This window comes from Mustela erminea, chromosome 4 (assembly GCF_009829155.1).
Source record: "Mustela erminea isolate mMusErm1 chromosome 4, mMusErm1.Pri, whole genome shotgun sequence".
Taxonomy (NCBI): domain Eukaryota; kingdom Metazoa; phylum Chordata; class Mammalia; order Carnivora; family Mustelidae; genus Mustela; species Mustela erminea.
The window spans coordinates 101,339,762-101,361,872 of record NC_045617.1 but is presented as its reverse complement, the minus strand read 5'-3'; the positions used below and the strand labels follow the sequence as shown (position 1 = coordinate 101,361,872).

The 22,111-nt window shown below is 38.5% G+C and overlaps 1 protein-coding gene across 2 annotated transcripts in view; it reads left to right on the top strand.

The window, feature by feature from the left end:
• HMGCLL1 (3-hydroxymethyl-3-methylglutaryl-CoA lyase like 1) overlaps positions 1–19,869 on the top strand; it is a 199,327-nt gene extending 179,458 nt beyond the window's left edge. The window contains exons 8-9 of one of the 2 annotated variants that reach the window (XM_032340297.1): positions 14,331–14,456; positions 18,525–19,869. In XM_032340297.1, the coding sequence (XP_032196188.1) occupies positions 14,331–14,456; positions 18,525–18,626 (228 nt within the window). In that variant the 3' untranslated portion in view covers positions 18,627–19,869. The remainder of the gene's footprint in view (positions 1–14,330; positions 14,457–18,524) is intronic. The other variant, XM_032340293.1, reaches the window with a different exon arrangement.
• The last annotated feature ends 2,242 nt before the right edge of the window (positions 19,870–22,111 follow it).

Sequence of the window (22,111 nt, the reverse complement as noted above, 5' to 3'; positions counted from 1 at the left end):
TCTCTTTTTTTTTCCCCCTTAGTTCAACCCAATTTTCCACAGGACAGAATCTGGTAAAATTAATGAATGATATCTCCAACAGAAGGTTTTAAGATACATGTTGGGGGAAAATCCTGTATCACGACTTATTTTTTAGAGTTTTTTTTTAAATGACTATCAGTAAATACAAGAAAATAACCTTAAACTGGGATTCAGGGACGCTATCTCTGCCAGAGTCTGAGCTGATGAGATCCTGGTATATGTCGTTCCTGATAAACGAAATTGGTGTAAGTCTAGAATTCAGATCCTTAGAAGAGGAAGGTCTCTATACTCCTAAAAAGGTCTTCCTTTAATATTTTCTCAATTTACCTTTGGTAGGAACTTGATAGAAGCAAATTCAGACTGAACTCCATGAAAGGGATGCTTGAGACTTTCAAGGTCCAGCTGGAAAACAGGAGCCATGTAAGCAACTGAATCCAGGAAACTCTGCACAGGGGACTGGAGAACCATAAAACTAAACATTAGGCAGCAAAGCAACCCAGAAATTAGCAGTGTCTGGATTAGGGCAAGGAAACAAGGTGCCTAGGGCACATCATTTAGGGAGCACTCATTCTCAGGCGCTGATTGTACTTGTTGTACTCTGAATGTGAGTGACTCCTTATAGCTTGCCTCTCAGTGCCCTCACTTTTAACTCCTGAGATGAGCAGGAGCAGGAAACCACCTGAAGACCACAAAGAAAGAAGACATTGTTACAGGAATCACCAGGAGGAAGTTGGAACTGTGGTGGGCCTGTCCATGGTCAACATTTAGAGCCACTGAGAAAACAGGCTCTGCTAGAAATAGCACCTGAAACAGAAAGGGGGAATATTCTGGTTTTCCCTCCAACAGAGCCTTCTGATGGCTGAACCAGTTGGAATCTATCTCATTTGGGAGTTGGGACTGCACAGGCAGTCCCCTATGTTAAAAAACAGAAAAGAGACAGACAAGAATGACCTCTCACAACAATCAAACACTTGACCATCACAGGGCTATGCACTTGGGAAATCAGAGATACAGGTGGCAGCTTTCTTGTAGTTGTGAAAGTTGAGGAGTCTTACTTTATTCTTGCATGAACAGGATATTTGGCCTTATCTATCAGCTCCCCCCACCCCGTGGTTAATATTGTTATTTTCCTATATATTTCATAGGTGAGTTTTCTTTTTCTCTGAATGTTATCTAGCCAAGTGAGGGACTAGTACTTGGACTCAGATATAAGAATTCTTATCTGCTTCTCTATTTTCACTTTTAACTAAGGTGGCATTGAATTTTAGGTGCTTGGAAGTATTAAAACAAATTCTAAAATATGTTACATGTCATATGGAAGCTTTTGTAATTCTAGTGGTATTGGGCAACCTTGCCGCAAATACCAAATATGCGTGGGTTTGAGACTTTCAAGAGAATCTGCAAGAATTCTTTTTTCTATAAGCTATGTTTTATAGGTCTTTTTCTTGGTTATTAGCTCTGGACTCTGCAGTTGTATGCCATCTAGAAGATTACTGCATGTGGCCTTCCCAAGAAGTTGCTGTGTTTTTACTTAGAATTTACCTGTTGTGTTCAGATGCCAAGGAATGGACCTACCACAGGAATGTGTAACCACAAGTCACAATAGCAGCAGCACTTCATATTTTAATGTTGTCTATGTTTATAATTTTATGACAAAATTAGATGTTACTGAGTAAGCTAAGTGAAACATGCATTTATAGACAGACTTAGGATTGGATAAAATTCCTACGGGGCATCAAAGACAAGAGCTTCACTCACTGTAGAAGGGATTCTTTCTACAACTTTTAGATTGTCTTAATAGTTTCAGTGACAGAGAGATCATTATTTTGAGATCTAATCACTTAAGTTTAGGCAGCATTGAATGGCTACAGAGTTATCTCTCATAATCAAGCAAAATCGACCTCTGTCAATTTTCCTCTGGAATCATATGGAGTATGTCTACTTTCTTGACCACATAATGACCTTGAACTCTGTTAACTACAACTATTATCTACCTCTGAATCTTATCAAAGATCAATACCCACAATTGCCTCAACCACTGATTATATCATATTTCCCAAATATGTTAGTTTGCTCCAAGGCTGCTTCACCTCCTATATATGTAAATATAATTATACTTACTTTTGTTTTCCTACCTTCTTTGAGTTAACTGGCTTCAACTGGAGGAAAATCTATTTTGATTTCATGTGTACTCAGCTTACCCGCTTTTCAAGCTATGCTTACTACTTAGAAAAATTAACACATTATCATAAATACCTTGTGAGATATTCTGACCTATTGTGTGTTTAGAGTAAGCAAGGTTTCTCGTGAGTCATTTATAAATCAGATTGGGCGTACCAGGGTGGCTCACTCAGTTAAGCAACCCACTCTTAATTTTGGCTTAGGTCATGATCTCAGGGTTGTGAGATCAAGTCCTGTGCTGGGCTCTACACTCATTGTTTAAGATTCTCTTTCTCCCTTCCCCTCTCCTCCACCTCTCTTGAAGCAGAGAGACAGACAGAAAGAAAGAAGGAAAGAAGGAAAGAAAGGAAGAAAAAAGGAAAGAAAGAAAGAAAGAAAGAAAGAAAGGGAGGAAGGAAGGAAGGAAGAAAGGGAGAGAGAAAGAAAGGAAGAAAGAAAAATCAAACTGAACTTGAATTATTTGAAATGAACAATAAGGTCGGAGTGGTAATATTCTTGTAGTGATGTAATACTCTGAAATGCTTAAAACTTTCTATGTAAATGACAATGTTCAGTTAAATGAACCCTCAGTTTAAATGCCCTCTTTCCTAATTAATGGCTGAATAATATGTTAATCAGCTTAGCCATTTCCATTTAAAATTCTGTGTCTCAATTTTCCCCTGCCCCCTCTTTGCCTCTTGTTCTTATGCTTGTGCTTAGTGTGAAGGAAGTTTGAGTATCCATCTACCATTAGCCAGGGGTTACCTAGTCTGATGGCCAGGTTTAAGTGTCCTGTTGTCTTTGAGGCTGCCTTGGGTCCCACTTGCCAGGCTCCTTATTTTACCTTTGCTACCCTGGTATCTCAGCCAACTGGATGGGAGTTTTGAGTCTTGTACATTCTCCATCATACACATTTGGAATCAGGACCAGTCCCCTGTATTCTAGGGCTCCCCTAAACCTATCTGGAATTTTTATCACCCATTCCCCCAACCACACCCTTGGTACTCAGCAGAGAGGAGAAGTCTTCAACTCAGGGACCTAGGAAACACATTGTTATATCTTTATAAATTATTTCATTACCCCGTGGAGGCCAGTTCTTTGGGTTATAAGAATGCTTAACCATGAATTTGAACATTACCAAAGCTATGGATCACCCCAGATGTAAATGAGAAGAAGTAGGTATGCAATGTAAGATTAAGAATTAAAGCTAGTTTTGAATAAGCAGGGATGCTTTAAGAAACAACACGTTAAATATTCCTTTTTTTTTTTTTTTTTATCTGTAATGGTTTCCAAGAAAGCAACTTCTACCTTCCACTAGAGTTGATCCTACGTCCCATTCCAGTTAATGGATCATCTTAGTTATTAAGCTAGAAATCTCTATTTTTGTCAATGACACCTCTTTCTTCCATTATTACTCATTCAGACACAATTTTACCTCATAAATGTCAAATTTGTTCCTTAACAAAAATCTTTTCCCCCTTCTGCTTCACTTTAAATACTCATCACCAGTGACTTCATGCATTGCACCAATTTTCTAACAAGTAGTTCTACTTACAGATTTCTCAACCTTCTATCCATCTCAATTATTGCTCCCCTGATAACAAAATTTGAGTAAAACAAATGCTGATGATGTCATGATTGTTCATGAACTGTAAGTAACTCTTTATTTCTTAGGGAATAAAGTTCATCCCCCAGAGACAAGCTTTAAGGGCCTATCATGATCTGGAGCTGTACTCCTTCCACACCTCAACAGCCCCTACAATACAAGTCACATTAAAATAGTTTCAGTCCATCCTTGGCCTGTTCATCATATGTGCCTTTTCTCCAGCTGTTCCCTCTCTGTAGAATATCTTTTCCCTTACCATCCCCCACTTGTCAACATCCTTCAAGGTCCAAAGCAGAGCCAAACTATTCATCAAGCTTTTCACCCTGCCCCTCCCTCCTTGCTCTACTACAAAATATAGAAATGGTCTCACTGGTGTTTCTGAATAGCTCTGTTTGTAATTTTCATAATAGCTACCACACTCTACTTTGCATTATCGTTCTCTGTACTTATGAATCTCTTCCCTGCCAGGTCATTAACTTAATGATGTGTTAGTTACTACTCTTTGTTTCCAAGTAACAGTAGCCAAGTCAAGCTACCTTAAGCAAAAAGGAGACTTTGTTATGAGGATACAGGGATGTCCCATTCCTTCTTAGAGAAGTAGACACACAAGACAAGAGCAAAGATTTGAATTTTCCACCTGATCCTGCATCTCACCTTACATCACTTACCAAATATGTAACACCACGCATCATCATACTAAATGTTCTGTGGCTCGGTTTTCTCATTTAGAAAATGAGGATGGTAATAGTACCTACTTCCAGGTTTTATTCTGTGGTTTAAGGCACTTGGCATAGCTCTAATTAAATGTTACTTCAAAAACAAAGGGAGGAAATGAAGCTGGACCTCAGAAAGATTAAAAGTCGTCTGGAACTCAGGTGACATTTCTAATTCAGTGATGCTTCCTTTTCCCTCTTACCGCAGACTCAATTTCTCTACTTCCCATTGCTTGTGGAAAAAGTTGCTTGTCCATACCTCATATGCTGTACATCTCACTTTTTAGAAAGGTGGATTCTCTCTTTGTTTCTGTTCTAAATTCTGGCCGAGGAGACTGTGATTAGCCCAACTTAGGTCCATCAATTGCACTGAGGATTAATGAGAAATCACTGAACAAACAGGTTCCAAGAACCCATCTTTATAAGAAGGCAGTAGGAAGAGAAGGAGGTTGAGGGAGAAAACAAAGAAGGTACTGAACCACTGAACTGTTTCATTTTAGTATCCTCCTTATGCAGTTCTGTATTTCCAGTTGAATTGTATCAAGTTCCTTTATTACCATGTATTGTTATACTTGCCCACAGGCCTTGCTTTTGCATTCATTGTTCTTTTAGGTATGTTATTTGTTCAATTCTTTCAGAAATATTTGCGTGATAACTCATCATGTTCTGAGCCCTACGCCATATGTGGATCCTAGAACAGAGTGAGATAGAGGAACTCTCTTGCCCTCATGTAGTTTGTATATGTTACCTGCTATTTTGACTCCCGGCCTCCTACCAAAATTTGGTCCTCCCACTAACCCAAGCCCTCCTTGGTTTGTAATAACACTGTAACACCTAATTCTTATTAGGCATCACTGCGCTCTCATTCTGTAACTTTTCACTTAATATTTACTTGCATATTTACACTATTGCATAGCCCTCCCACTAACATTAATTTGTAATTGAAGTTATTTACCTCCTACCAGTGAAATTCCAAAAACATGAAGGTCGACATTCTAGATCCATCTATAGAATAATGGCTTCTGTGACTTTTAGTAGCCCCACTAGGAACTCGGGGGCTTAGTTCCCTTTAAATCACTTAATCAGTCATAAGGAAAATTGACTAAATTATCTAGCTGTAGAAATCTGGGACTTATAGATTCTTATTAAAATGTCATTTACTCGTGTAGAGGTACAATTTTTTAATTGTTTACATGGTGTTATTTATTGTTCTGTTCCCATTCCTTCCTCCTCATTATGCCTCTCCCTCTGTGCACACATCTAAGAGTGTGGTAAGTGGAAGGTAGGGCTGTTCCAAGAGAAGCTAGTGTCAGGGATCTAGAAATGATATAATTTCTGAACTTCCAGCAGATTAGCTCAATTACTGTGTTTCTGAGAGTATTGATCATTTATTGCCCTGAAGAGTTCATGGTCTGTGTTCCTTTAATATATCTCCATACCTCGTCCATTCTCTCCTCTCAACCTACTTCAAAGGATAGTTTTCTCCACTAATTTCTAGCTCATCCCATGTTTCTGCCCTAATCCCAAACCCATCCACATTCTCCAAGGTTTTTTTCTCTGTGAATTTTCTCTTCTGTGTACGGTATCATTCTTTACTTCCATTTACTTACCTCTATCCCTTAAAGCTTCCCAGTTACAGGTCTCAAATATCCTCCTTATGTCTCCATTCTTATACCCCCAACTGTGCCCTGGTTTTCTTCTTTATCACCATGTGTCTTCTGACCCTATACTTGACACATACTTGTTAGAGCCAACATTTGCTGAGTGTTATGTGCCAACCTATGTGATAAGCACTTTCATGGAAGATTCCACTGAGTCTTCAACAAGTCCACGATTCAGTACTATTATATTCATCTTACAGTTGGTGGGACAGAGAAGTAACATCAACATCACACAGTTAACAAGTGGCAGAACAGGTCCAAATACAAGTGTCCTGAAACTGATTTTTTAAGCATTAGGTTGTATGTCCTCGGTTTGTTTTTCAATTAATTGCCAGCTCTTCCTGTCTGATCTCTGCTGAAACCATCCAACTAAAAATTTGTCAATTTTATAAATACAGTAGACTTTTCTCAGCTACTTTCCTTAAGTGGGAGAAGTATTCATCACTGTGGTATAAGTATTTAGAGAAATCTTGCGGCACCTGGGTGGCTCAGTTGGTTAAGTGTCTGACTCTTGATCTTGGCTCAGGTCCATGATCTCAGGGTCATGAGATCTAGCCCCATGTCGGACTCTATACTGAGCATGGAGCCAGCTTGAGATTTTCTCTTACCCTCCTCTTTCTCTCTCTCTCTCTCAAAAAAAAAAGAGAAAGTTTTCCTACTCTGGCTTGTGAATTGTACCTCCTGAACTCCTTGTCTCTTTCACTAACTCACCTTCTTTCTTCTACCTCCAAAAGGTGATTGTTAACTAAATACTAGAATTCGAATCTCTGATATTCTTATTCCTGTCAAGTTTCTTCAGAGAAAAAGTGGAATAAATCAAGATAACTTTTTAAATCTTAATTGCTCTAAAAGGCAACTGCCTAAAGCAAAAAGAAGAGCAACACTTCATGGGCATGTAAATGTATTATGGGTATATAAAAGTAAAGGTAGGGAAACTATAGCACAAAGAGCAGTTGGATGGAATTGAGAATATATTGTTGTAAAGTCTTTCCATACATGTGGAATGGATACGTGAAGGTAGACCTATTTAAGTTTATGTTTTAAACCATAAAGTAACTACTGAACAATGTAAAGAGGTAGAAGTATTAAGTCAGTAGAAGAGAGAAAATGGAAGCATTAAAAAAAAAATACTCAACAAAAGATAGAAAAGAGGACAAAAAAAGAATAGAAAGTAGCTGGAAAAGGTGAATTTTAATCTGTCTCATCAGTTGGTGTATTAGTTCTAATTGACTGATAAAACTGCACACCCCAAAATGAATAACAGCTCAAACACATGTTTATTGAGGGACAAGCATCCATGTTTTTGTCAGTGGGTATCTCTCCTCCACGTAATTCATGGGCCCAGGCTCCTCCCATTTTTTGGCTCACCATTCTCTAAGGTCTTGTTGTCATCTGCATTTGACTATTGACAAAATTTCTGAGAAGAAATAATTTAAAAATGGCTTGTATCTCTCTGCTTATGCATCATTGGCTAGTTTACAGTCATGTAACCACATGTAAGTTAAAGGGCAATTTGATTATGCCACCTAGCTAAATCCCAGAAGAAGAGGAAACAATTTTTTTTTTTTTTTCTGAAGAGCCAGCACTATCTGCCGTAGATCAACAGGTAAATCAGAAGGTTATTTTCAAACTTTATTATGCATAAAAGTCATCTTGGAGTAGGAAATAATGCAAGTACTTTGACTTTATGAGAAAAAAAAATCAGTTTTGGGGATAGACAACAGAAATCTGCCTTTTTTTTTTTAAGATTTTATTTTTATTTGTCAGAGAGAGAGAGGGAGAGAGAGTGAGCACAGGCAGACAGAGTGGTAGGCAGAGACAGAGGGAGAAGCAGGCTCCCTGCCGAGCAAGGAGCCCGATGTTGGACTCGATCCCAGGACGCTGGGATCATGACATGAGGCAAAGGCAGCTGCTTAACCAACTGAGCCACCCAGGTGCCCCAGAAATCTGCGTTTTTAAACAAGGACTGAAGTAACTCTGATACTCAGGCGGTCCCATTTTGAGCAATATGGTGCAACGCAAGATGGCACCACTGCGCACTGGACCAGGATGTACCGACACCCTCGAGAACCAGTTCTTCCCTAGAAGAACCAGAGTTTCTTCCCACTCAACTATGTTCTGGGGAGTAGCAGCTTCTGCAGAATTTAGAAAGTGTTAGAAATGTAGAAATGCAGAAGCTCAGGTCCCACCTCAGACATCATAAATGCTTATTCTTTTGTTTGGGTTTCTTGTATATATATAAGTGAAATCATGGTTTTGTCTTTCTCTGTCCCATTTACTTCACTTCATGTAATACCCTCTAGTCAGACATTGTAAGTGGAATCTTATGCTCAGTCATGTTTGAGGGAGGCTGGCTTAATTATTTTGTGCCAGTGGGTTAGAGGGAATAGGTGGTTACTGAAGAAGTGCAGTTTAGGAGTAAAAGCCTCTCAAGAACAGGCAGAAGTAGAGGATTCCTAGAGGAACCATCTCTAGAATTTGGACTGAAACCAGGAAACAAGAAAGGCCGGTATGGTTCTGGGATATTGTTTTGGCAGAAGAAGGGGATGATGAGGAAACAAGAGTACACATGACATGTGTGGTATGTATTTATTAGGATAAAAAAAATTCTTAGAAACATAAACAATGCCAAGCATGGTTGGCATCCTCTCCTATCTTCCAGTTTCTTAAGATTTTATTTGACAGAGAAAAAGGAAGCACAGAGGGAGAGGGAGAATCAAGTTTCCTGCTGAGCAGGTACACTGCCGTGGGGCTCCATCTCAGGAGCATAATGTATAATTCTATACAATTACAAACTCATTAAAAATATTTAATGATTTTCGGGACGCCTGGGTGGCTCAGTTGGTTAAGCAGCTGCCTTCGGCTCAGGTCATGATCCCAGGGTCCTGGGATCGAGTCCTACATCGGGCTCCTTGCTTGGCAGGGAGCCTGCTTCTCCCTCTGCCTCTGCCTGCCTCTCTGTCTGCCTGTGCTCGCTCGCGCTCTCTCCCTCTGTCTCTGAAAAATAAATAAAATCTTTAAAAAAATATATATATATATTTAATGATTTCATAGTAGTCTATCTTATGTAATCTGTTAACTATTTCCCTATTATTGGACATTAACTTATGGCCTTTTTTCTCCAATTATAAATCATGCTACAAAGACTATCTGTCCTTGAACAATAACCTATAATTAAAGTTTCTGGCTATTTTCTTGAGATAGCTTCCTAGGAAAAAATCCTTTGGACAATCAGCATTACTTTCTCAAAAGCCTCTTATCAGTACATTGTGTAGAGACTTTTCAGAAAGTTGAAAACAGAATCTTAAGAAAAGGGAAGCCTTTTGATTGGTCAATGTTCTCTTCCTAATTCATACCTTGCCTCCTGGTGTTATTATATGGATTAAATGAAACAATGCACGTGAAGTGTTTAGTCAGGTGCCTGGCAGACAGTCAATGTTAATGAAATGTTAACAATTAACACTGGACAGTAGAGCCCAGCTATCTGCATTCTTCCTCTGTCTTACACTGTTTGAAGCAGGAGATGGTGCTTATCTTCCTGGAGCCTCAGTCTCCTCATCAGTAAAATGGGCATGGGTTCCTACGCATTTCACCCTAATTCTGCATGGCTTTATCATATGTAAGGCCTACAGCACAGGATCTGTGACAAAATAAGCATTCAATAAATTGTTCATTAATAGTCTATTATTTCCTCTTACTGAAATTAAGAATTCCTTTTTTAATCTGTTTCCTTACCCCCACGTCTATGTACACAGTCCCATTTCTATCTCCATTTGAAATATACTAAATGAGACAAAGAATATAATCTATCTCATTATGTGTACTAAGGCAGAGAAGAGTGAAACATGTAGGAAAACCTTCTCAAAGAGGAAGGAGGTTACATGACACTGTCCCATTAGCTTAGTTATCCCCCAACAGCAGTATATATGCCTGTCATTATTTAAATACCAATTTGGTATATACCTCACTTAATTTAAACCCTGGGCTTAATTCATGTATGCTAACTGTTCATTATCAGAAATTTACATAATATGTTACATCCCTAGTACCCATGAATGCAAATAGTGTTTATTTCTCAGGTGGTAGCCTAACTCCATATACAGTAACCGTTTAGAGTGGTGGGCTTAGTGGCAAGAGTGCCCTATTCCATTAGTGTTATCTGGCCTGATGACTGGAAGACCAGTAGCACCGTATGCCTGGGTAATCGCAATCCTCTGTTGGAGGGTATACTGGCTTAGAAATGGCTGAGGAGACAACTACTAGAAAAAGGAGTATATTTTTAATATTTATCCCATATGAACATTTGCCTTGTCTCCCGAGGAACTGAAATCCCAAAATGAGTACCTTACACCATCAGAAAGATCTCCTTTTAAATAAAATCTAACATTATAGATTCTTTTAAAGAAAATGTTGATCTTAGAGGGGAAAGAAAGTAGATGTCATTTCAAAACTTAACATATCAAAATTTTATGTGTTCCTTAATAGTTTAGTATCCACAATACCTAAAACTTGATATTTCATTAAACATTTTGAAATCATGAAAATATGGGACATTATAAGCTTTGCAAAATGATTTGACTTGACTTAAGGATTTCTCATTTTCTTTGGGAGATAGGTTCTTACCGCACTAAGAAAAAGCCAAGTTGTACTTTTCATTAGCATATCATCATGGTCCAGGCATCTAAGCACTACACAAGATTAATTCTACACAGAGCTCACCTAAGATTGTAGCACAGAATGATAGGCTCGTGGTTTATCTACAATTTACCATTTTCCAGAAAAAGTGGCTATTAGTATTTTATTCATTTTTCTCAGCCCCTAAATCCAAGCGTGTAAATAGAGAGCTCAAGAAGACAGAGCATATGTAACTAAACAAGTTAATCATTTCCTGGTAACTGGATTAGTAGCTTTAATCATGAGCTTGGAGGGAGGTGGGAGCCAAGGATACCACAACACTTTGAGTTCTGGGTTTGTTTTAGTTTAGGCAGGACTACCAGTTCCCTTAGCTCTGAAGAAAATGGTTTCTAGTTTAATAGCAATATGCTACTTCTCAGTGACAAAATATATAATTTTGATTTCTAATGCTAAACTCCCTGAGCTACAGGATTTTGTATGGATTCCAAGTCCCTGGTGCGAAGAATGCACTTCATAAACGTGTTCACGTCAAAGGATGACTAATAAAAAATATATTAAACCACAGTTTTTATTCTATACCATTAGTCAAAGTTTCCTCATTTGGAAAGAAAATAGTTATTTGTATAATATAAAGCTATTTATTTACATGTTTGTCATTTGGAGCAGCTGAACACAGTGGGGTCAAATGCTTGGCTTTAACTCTGATTTTGAAGCGACATTGCCACCTTGTGGTTTTTCGTCTAAAGACGTACTTTCCTTCAAAACAAGCAAGTGCTTTGTTTTTCAATCTATGGTGCAAAAAGCCTGCTCTCGTGCACACGCACGCACGCGCACACACACACGCACACCCCGGGAACACACACACACGTGCACACAGACCCATACCCCTGGGAATGTGAAAGCCTGAAAATAGTGGTTTGTGTTTGGAGACACAGAAAAAGGAGTATCTACAAAACATTTTTTAATGAAGACACTCTAGGAAGATCACTTAGTTGCAAAATAATGACGTTAATCAAGAAAATGAGTCTTGGATTCATTTATGTTCATTCTCCTTTCCATACTGTTGTTCTACTACAGGTGAAAGTTTATAGAAACTTTTTATGCTTTATATATAATTAGAATTCACTGTGAAAGAATTGGAAAATAAAGACAATTAAAATAAATTAAAATAAAATAAATTAAAATTATAATTAATTAATTAATTAATTATGTGCTATAAACACAACACCCAGTGATCACCGCTATTAACTGTTTTGGTCTACCATTAAAAAAAATTTTTTTTTTTTTTAAAATCTTGTAGGCCTTGTGTAGGTATCTTAAGTCTCAAAGGGAAATATAAAAGAATGGTTCAAAAAACACAGTCCCTTTGGTATGACAAAGAGACACAGGAACCAACTAAAAGAACTGCTAAAAACCAACCTGATCCCCAAAATATATAAAGTAATATTAGATTCTAAACCAAACTGAAAAAAATACCTTGAGTCCCTACCGATAAAAAATAATGTTTGAATAAACAGAGGAGAATATACATGTCCAAATGGGAGCATTCCAAGTGATCTCTGTAGAAACTCTCTACCTCTAACTGTGAGCACACAGTCACTTTTCTCCAGAGAGTACAGTATGGAAAGAGGGGAGTAGAGGCTTCTTTACTTCAGTACCCTGACAAACACTACCTCAGCCAGGTGATCAAGGTGCTTATCAGTCATAAATCTTGTTGACAGCATGTGCACCCTTGATATGATGTATTGAGAACAGCATTTCACCTCTGTGGCTTGCCTTGAAGTATTTCAGAATTCTAGTCTAGCCATTAGAAAAATATCAGACAAACCCAAACTGAAGGACAGACAAGAACATTAAGTTCAAAATAAGGAAATTGGAATCACGTATGGACTATAATACCATTCTGATACTGGTCCCTCAGCTGGGACAGGTTCATCATAATCATGCAAGATAATGTAACAATATGGGAAGGTAGGTGCATTGTATATGGGGATGCTCTGTTCTCCAACAATTTCCTGAAGATTTGAAGCTCTTCTATAATAAAAAGTTCATCAAAAAGAAAAACAAGGGGCTCCTGGGTGGCTCAGATGGTTAAACCTCTGCCTTTGGCTCAGGTCATGATCTCAGAGTCCTGGAATCGAGTCCCGCATCGGGCTCTCTGCTCAGCAGGAAGACTGCTTCCGGCCACCACCCCCGGCCCCCGCCTCTCTGACTGCTTGTGATCTCTCTCAATTTGTCAAATAAATAATAAAATCTTTAAAAATATATATTAAAAAGAAAAAAGAAAAACAAAAAGAAGTGGGATCCCCAGATTGGCAGTGAGCGCAGCATCTGCAATCTTGCAAAAAACTCAGATTCTCAAGACTGAGCACAGGTCTTGTGAGACTGACTCTGGAGATGTAGCCACCATGTAGGGTTCCGATCCTGTGAATGCAAACAGCTGACCTAACATGCTGCCTAAAATCTCTGCTTTCAGGGGCTTCTCATTTTAGCAGAAGTCATGTTACTTTTTTTTTCTTTAATATCCGGGAGCTGAGTGACCAGATTATGCCTCTTGGTAGCTTCTGATCATCCAACTGTCACCCTTTACAGAGATAGGACATCCCTGCCTCTCTTCTCCAGTCTTCTCCAATCCTCTGATTTTCAGGGCTCCTTTCAGGCCCCACTGTAATCATGTCCTCAAGGACATTCAAGCTCACACATATCCTCTACCTCTGATATCCCCACACACATGACCTGTAACAATCTGCATGTTTCCAGAAGCCATAAATCCCAGTGTGAATTTTCTGGAAACAGAGGTGACCTTGGGCCAATATTGTGATCCTGCTGTACTTGAGTTTCTTCATCTGTGATTTGGGATGATAGAAGGAGATCTACCTCATTGGTCTTTTTGTGAAGATTAGGAGTTACTACTCACAAGATGTTAGGAATAATCCCAGCCCTTAATGAGGACTCAGTAAATGTGAGATGGTGCTGGTAGCTCTCTGCTTCTCCCAAAGCAGCAGGGTTGGGTATGCAAAATAATGGCTCAGTAAAGAACAAGTGAATTGGAAGGATGAATTAAGCCCTCAAAAATCCTATTTCAAACACAGCGACCCTACCACTACCACCAGTCGTCCAAGGCACTTTGACTTTGAGTTAGAGTGTTGGAAGTGTTTTGTGTTTACATAACAGTATTAGGGTCCAATTGGAGAATTGGTTGGAGAATCTATACAACCTGGGAATGAATTCGTCTTACTTCAAGCTTCACCCCCTACTGTTGTGTGGTTATCAACGAATAACACCACTTCAATTTTGATCTAAGATTATTCTACTTCCTGAGATCCCTTGAGTTTCTGTTAGCCTAAAAGACAAGATTAGGTAGAAAAGAAATGAGCACCCTGGGGACTTTTCTAGCAGCAGGTGAGTAAGCGAGTATGTTTGGATAACGGGTTTAGATTTTGCTTATTTGCTCTTTGGAACAGGTTAAATAGAAATTCAACAATTTACGTGCCTTGAATAGACAAGCCCTGAGTGTTCTGGTTTGTTTTCCAGATGGGGATTAATGTGGTGGACTCAGCAGTATCCGGATTAGGTGGCTGCCCTTATGCAAAGGGTGCTTCTGGGAACGTAGCCACTGAGGATTTGATATATATGCTTAATGGCTTGGGGCTCAACACAGTAAGTCACTTAACATATTTTAATATTCATGTATGCCTTTCAGATACAAGTGGGAATGTGTCTCAGATTTGGGAAGCAATTTTGAGGTCAAAGTTTTACTACCCTTTTGCTGTTTGCTAAAATGCACAGTGGGAAAATACAGTAAAAATTCTTTAGGGGGCTTTATAAAGTAACTTATTGCTGTAGCTCCATCATCAATAATGCTACCATTTCACATTTTTATAGTGCTTCATGACCTCCGAAGTACTTTTTCATGTATCATCTGATTTGATTTCACCAACTGAGTGAGAGCCTGTGTCTCTGCCTTTAGGATTGTTGTTTTGGCGCTTTGGTTTGGGATGGATGTTTTCCTAGGAGGAAACAGAGATCTTGATTTTCTTGCAGTGACAACTAGGGCTTCTGGAAAAGAGCCCGGGGCACTATTGGAATGGTCAGAAAAGAGGAGAGTATAACACTACTTAGCATGGGAGACACTGGGCAGCAAGAACTGTCTCTTAAGTAAAAGTTCCTGGAAAGTCACATCCTCTATGGCATCCACATAATTTAGTACTTTGTTTGCCACATGCTTGTTAACATAACTTACTAGTCTTTAAGGCAGATTTGGGGAGGAAGGGAGCAAAAATACAGAAGAAAAAAGTTCACAGATGATTAGAAGTTCAAAATATTTTCTGAGATGCCAAAGCATCCTCCGGATTACAACATGAAAGCTTCTCTCTCTCTTCACTATACTTACATGAAAGCTCCTACAGTACCATTTACCTGTAGTTTCCATTTCCACACCATTTTATTTCTCACTCCTGGCTCTTGTGTCCATCACCACTCAGATGGCCTTACTCCCCACACTCAGTTTCACCTGGAGAGGGAGCTGCTCCCAACCACTGAAGTCTTCTCGCGTCTCCCTGCCTAACCCCCCGGCTCCTGCTGTTGGGTTCCTCACCTTATGACTTCCATGCCAACCTGTGTGCTTCTACCTCTGAACCTAACCTGAGGTGGTCTCCGGACCTTATTTCTGTGTTTAGCTTTCCCTGCAGCCAGGGAGCAATTACAGCAATGTGCCTTACCTAGAGATGCTCAATAACATTCACTGGGAGATGGGTGTCACTTGGGATAAACATCAAAAACTACTGCCTGGGGGCACCTGGGTGGCTCAGTGGGTTAAGCCTCTGCCTTCAGCTCAGATCATGATCTCAGGATCCTGGGATCGAGTCCCGAGTTGGGCTCTCTGCTCAGTGCTGAGCCTGCATCCCCCCCTCTCTCTGCCTGCTTCTCTGCCTACTTGTGATCTCTCTCTGTGTGTCAAATAAATAACTAAAATCTTAAAAAACAAAACAAAAAAACAAACAAACAAAAAAAACTACTGCCTGTCTTTCCTGGTTAGGAGTAACTATTATTTCATTTACAGTAGCTTAATCATTTCTGGTAGAATTGTATGGCCATGACAAAAACTGAGGCAAATTAGATTATTTCTTGGAGGTTTAGATGAGTGAATTGATCTCAGCTGATGCTTTGATGCATATTATATATCGGGTCCTGTTCTAGAACTTGAGGACTAAAATGCACATAAACCATGGCTTCATTCCTAAGAATTCAAAATTTAAGGAGAGAATGGTTACATGGGGTAGGATCTAAAATTCAACGAGCTACCTAGACTAGCAAGCCAAGATTCTCTGTAGAATCTAATGTTACTATGGCTACCATGCCAAGTCACTTACCAAGAGCCACTGATTTGACTTGCAAGATATTTTGGTTGTTTGTTCTTTAATACCTATGCTGTAGCTATGTCAGCACAATTCCCTAATTCTTTCCTGGGTATTCAGTTCTCCACCCTGGTGTGTAGAACTTCTGACTTGCCTTTAAATTCATTTTCCATGTTACCATCAGAGGATATCATCCAAAATACAAATAAGAATATGCCTTGTTTCCGCTTGAGCTGTCACCAGTGGATTCTTACTTCCTATGAGGCAAAGCTGTGTTCTCACACCTAATATGGCCTATTCATGCCTTTTCAGGTCATCTCTGCCCATCATGTACATACAGCATGGCATTTTTTTTTTTTTAAAGATATTTTGTACTGTTCTTCTGCCTGCATTGCCCCCTCTGTCCCCTTTCTTTATAACTCATACTCCCCAAGCAAGACTCAGGTCAGAATTTACCCTTACTCACACCCTTTCCAAACATACTCCTCTCTACTTTCTTTTCCTCATTGGGTTTACTGCCCCATCGTCAGCTCTCATAATCATCTGGGCATATCTCCATCAGTGATTTTAATTGTAATACAGGAACCACCCCCCCAACAGGGGTCCATATCACCTATTTGATGCTCTTACAGTCTGAGGATAGAAATCTCATTTTACATGGGGTTTTTGAAAACCCAAAACATATCATAGTACATGAGACATATTTAAGCACCTGGCAAATGATTCAATAATAAGTGCAATGTTATTATATAATGATATCTTTTAGGTAAATTGATAAAGGCAAAAGGGATTTTTTTTTTTAACATAAAATGTCTGCAAATCCCAGTGCATACTTATCAATGGAATTCTTGGAAAGCAAAGAACACTGGTGACTAATATCTTTCTAGAATCCTTTGCTGGTATAATTCAAAAATGATAGGCACATGTTGCTAATTATTCATAAAACTTAAATAGGATTCCATTTAAGATGTCAACTAAGAAGTGCTTAACATATACCTATATATTAGGTGTATATATATATATACCTATGTATATATATACAACCTATGTATACATATATATTATATAATATATATAACATATATAACAAAAACATATCTATATATATAGGTATAGCACTTCTTAGTTGTGTATATATGTGTGTGTGTATATATATATACACATAGTTGTATATATATGCGTATATATAGGTATAGCACTTCTTAGTTGTATAGCTATACATATATATAATATATACAACAAAACATATATCTATATATATAGGTATATGTTATATAGGTATATGTTAAGCATCTCTATGCTATATAGGTATATGTTAGCACTTCTTAGTTGACATCTTAAATGGATATATATATCCATTTATATATATATAACATATATTCTACCTATACCTGTCCCAGGACAGGACAATCTCAAATCAAAGCAAATGTTGAGACCTGAAGAACAACTTCTTATTGTCTCTTTTAAGAAAATGACAGACTTACATAAATATTAAGAACTACTTAATAGTAAGGAAGCCTGAGTCTGTTCAGTTTCAAGTCAACATTGTTTCTATTCCATGGTAAGACAAGACATAGGAGTTTATGAAATGCTACCTGAGGGCAAATCTCTGGCTAATCCACCTAATGCTCTACCTCCCCTATAGTGACAGCTGAAGTGCAGAGTGGAGACCTCGATGGGGATCTTTGGTTACACGGGGACCAGGAGACGAGGAGCATGCCCTGAACTTGGCCTTCATACCCAACTGCTTATCTGTCTTTCATGGATTTACCTAAGCTTTTGTTGATCCTGTTTATGCTTTCAAACAGTACAACTTCTCAGACAAACAAGTTCCAGATGTGTACTAATACTGCTCCATTTTATTTGACCTACAACTACTTCCCTCAATATCATACCGGTAGTGTTTCTGAATACCATTAAAATTATACATATACATTGCTCGTAGGCTTATCAGGTTGTTTCTTTATATAGTAAAAAGGTTCTTTCTTAAGTCATTATCTATGAACTCCTCCAAACCCTACTAATTTTAATTGCTCGCCACTGGTATTTTGTAGATTGTTTCTAGTTCTGTTATTGTCCTTCCTAGAATTCAGATACCACCCCGAATTACATGGATTTTTTTCAGGAATGGCTAGCCTATGATTTTATTTAAAAGTCAAATTCAAGATATGCTTTAATAAAGCATAAAAATCTAAAATCTGCTGATTGTGTGATTCATGAAGAAGACGACAAATGTTACTCTCAAATCAACAATGAGTAACATTTTGTTTAATAATTTCAAATTGTTAATTAACTACTAATAAAATGGAAAGAAATCTGTTTTGTCTTCTTTCTCCCTAATCCACCTGGTATCCCTTCTTTCCCTTAACAGGGTGTGAATCTTTACAAAGTGATGGAAGCTGGGGACTTTATTTGCAAAGCTGTGAATAAAACCACAAACTCTAAAGTAGCACAAGCCTCCTTCAGTACTTGACTTGGATGAACCTGTGACTCAAGGCTGAGAAGATCCATTTCAGCTACAGATACTCATCTGAAAATCATTACTGTCAACTTGTTCTGAAATGTGAAGTAATAGACAAGAGTGGGAAAAATATAATTTTAAAGAATATTACTGGATGGATTACAAAATCGGTGGAAAGCAATACCAATCATTGGTAAATTGCAAGCTGAAGCTATATAATACAATTTGTAGACCTGCTTTTGAACTTGGAGAAAAGTCTACTCTTTTGCTCTTATAGAAATAACTTTTTAATTTAGTAGATGTGAAAATTGACTTCAGATTTCCCTAAGTATCAAATACTGTGTTAATACTTAATCAAGCTGGCTTAGCACAGTATACATATTGTCAGTAGTTTATGAGCTCCTGCATAGTGTGCAAAGTGTGTGGCCTTGATATGCATTATGCCTCTGGATCTTAACTTTCCATTTGCCAAGTCAGTTAAATTATGGACCAAGCGCCAAATCTCCATCTGACCGTACATAACTTTTAGCAATAGAACTTTTATATTTCTAGTATGGTTAACATCTGTTAACTATTTCAATGACTTTATCTTGTTCCAAGAGGCTGTGGTCAATGGCAAGACGCCATATCCTGGAAACATTACGACCTCCCATGTTTGTTATATGTATCCAGTTTACCATATTTTCTCTTTCATCAGTAAAAACCAGGATGGTGTTACTCAACTATTGAAAAATATAAGGTCTGACTTTCATCTCAATGTCTCAGTTGCAGTGCTAAGAATAGACTGATACATATATTATAATCCACTTTGGTAATTTTCAGATCACATCCAAATTGCCAAAGGAAAGGTCACTGTAACCCTGAGAATATTAAGGCAGTTTTTAATTGAAAAACAAACAAAACAAAGAACAAAAACGAAAACAACTGTTTTCCATTGATTCAGGTCTACTTTGATTAAGTCACATCATTTTTTTTGGTTGATGTTATGGTTATTTTTAATGTTGAAATGACTGAGATTTTATTACAATGATGTAATAGACATCATTGTCAGAAATAACAAAAATTAATATGTCAAAGTTGAGAAGAGCAGGAAGACTACATTAAGAAAAAAAACATTTCTTTAACCTATGCAAATCACAAGGGGACAGAATTATTAAATGTGGGTCTGAACCATCAGTTCTATTATTTATGTAGACTTCTCCAGTAATACTTAATGATCTTATCTTTGAATAAATTTGAATATAACTTTAAATATGAAAGTGAGCATTGTGGACTGTCTATTAAATATTCACAACTATTGAAATAAAAAGAAATTCAAGAAAATATGAGAAGTAATGATTATAACTCAGTTAAATTTAAAGACATTCGTAATAAGAATCACAAGGAAAGCATATTGGTAATTGACAAAAGTACACTAAATTCCCACAGAAGAGGCTAACTCATCAGGTTGTGATGGGTGTTGGAGCAGGAACTTGTTATCCTGAGTACTGAGTACTCACTGCATTTGGGCTCATGTTGTCGGGGGACAGTGCAGGGAGCAAACAAAATCATCATTCTTTATGGATCTACCTGTTACATCTCCCTATGAGTCTCTCCACCAAGAACACAGCCCTGTGCACTGGGACAGTAAAGGGATACCTGCCCTAGAGTGCACAGCAAGATGCATACCCCATGTTCTGTGGAGACTGGATCTTTCTCTCTTATGGAACTGTGAGGTTCTTAGTTTTAAGCTACCTGAAAAATGATCTGTTGGTGCATACTGCTTATAGAAACAGCCAGGATTTGTTGTTTTGAAACACAAACCATGGACTCTCCAGAAGGCAGAGCAAGTGATCCAAAACCCCCGGTGCAGCTTAGCACACACTTAGCTCACAGCTCAGTCTACAGATTCATTTCCGAGAATACCTCAATGTTTCTTCTTCACACTCACCACAAGAAAGTTGATGTTTTAGTTATCGGTTACCCTTTCCCTACCCAAACCATCTAAACCTTTCTGCTAGACTGGAGTTTCATTTCTGGTTTGGGGGCGGGCGGGAGGTGGGGGAAAATCACTTAAGCACATATAACCATCCAAAGTCCACAGGCAGAATCTCCCCAAAGCCACATTTCAACTAACCAGGAAACCTTGTAATCACTGTAGGACCCACCCCAGCAACCCACACATAAACCCATACCAGAGTTAGCCTTGGGGAAAGGCTTAAGAATGGCAAAGCAATTATGACCTTTACTGAAATACTTATCAAAACAATCTTTTATGACATCTGCCCTTAGGGAAAATATCCTGTGTTCTAGAATATGTGACATATTTAATCACAAGTTTATGTTTGATGACCTATTATAGATGAAAACTAAAATGATGTCCTCTGAAAACTATAAATTTTCCAAGTTCCAGATTCATGAAATTCACCAAGCAAATAAATGGTAACGGACTAGGACCTTCTGAGAAAATGTAGGATGCCGCTTTATGTTATTCAGATTACTCTAACACTTACTTCCTTCTTAGCTGTTCTTCTATGGCTACTCAGTTCTGGATATGTGCATCCCATACTTCCAAAATGATCGACTCCAGATATGAGAGTGACAGGTTATACAACATTGAATAAGTGAGCCACAAATATCATCCCTATCAGAATGGTCAAGAGGAGATAAAATGAAGGCTTGGGCAACAGCCAGAAATCTGAATGGAAGTAACAGGCCGGTGAGGAGTTGCTGTGAATACCAATAACCATTTGCAAATTGCTTTTGTAAGCTAGAAAATATAAGTTTTGTACCATGTGGGGTAGACCCAGAAGTTAAAAGAATAGTTTAGGAGACAGGGAAAAAGGGAGGAAGATTTTGGGCAAGGAGGGAGGCAGGGAGGAAAGGTGAAGAATAGAGGGGGAGGGGGGAAATTTGGTGGGGGAAAAGGGCTGGAGAGAGGGGTGAGAAGCTGTTTGCCCTGAGCAGCCCCAAAGGAAGGCACACTCTGCTATGATGGAGTCCGTCTGTTAGCTGCTATAAATAGCAAATAAAAAGCCTTGGGGCGCCTAGGTGGCTCAGTGGGTTAAGCCTCTGCCTTCCGCTCAGGTCATGATCTCAGGATCCTGGGATCGAGTCCCGCATCGAGCTCTCTGCTCAGCAGGGAGCCTGCTTCCTCCTCTCTCTCTGCCTGCCTCTCTGCCTAATTGTGATCTCCATCTGTCAAATACGTAAATAAAATCTTAAAAAAAAAAGCCTTAAGGTGATAAGCTTTGGAAACAAAATTCTCTTCAATAGTTAAGAAATACTGCTTTTCCACCATCACTTTATTCAGAAGCTCAGTATGTTCCAAATGAGAAGTTTCTCTGCATTGTCCTCTTTGTCTCAGGGTTCTGGCTCACGGTCAGGCCCCTGCTCCCCAGTGTCACAAGATGGTGTGTACACTTCCCAGCCTCACATTCCACACAGTGCTCAGCAGCTGTGGAAGCTTTTATTCTGATTTTTTTTTTTTTAAATCAATGACGAATATTTTCCCAGCA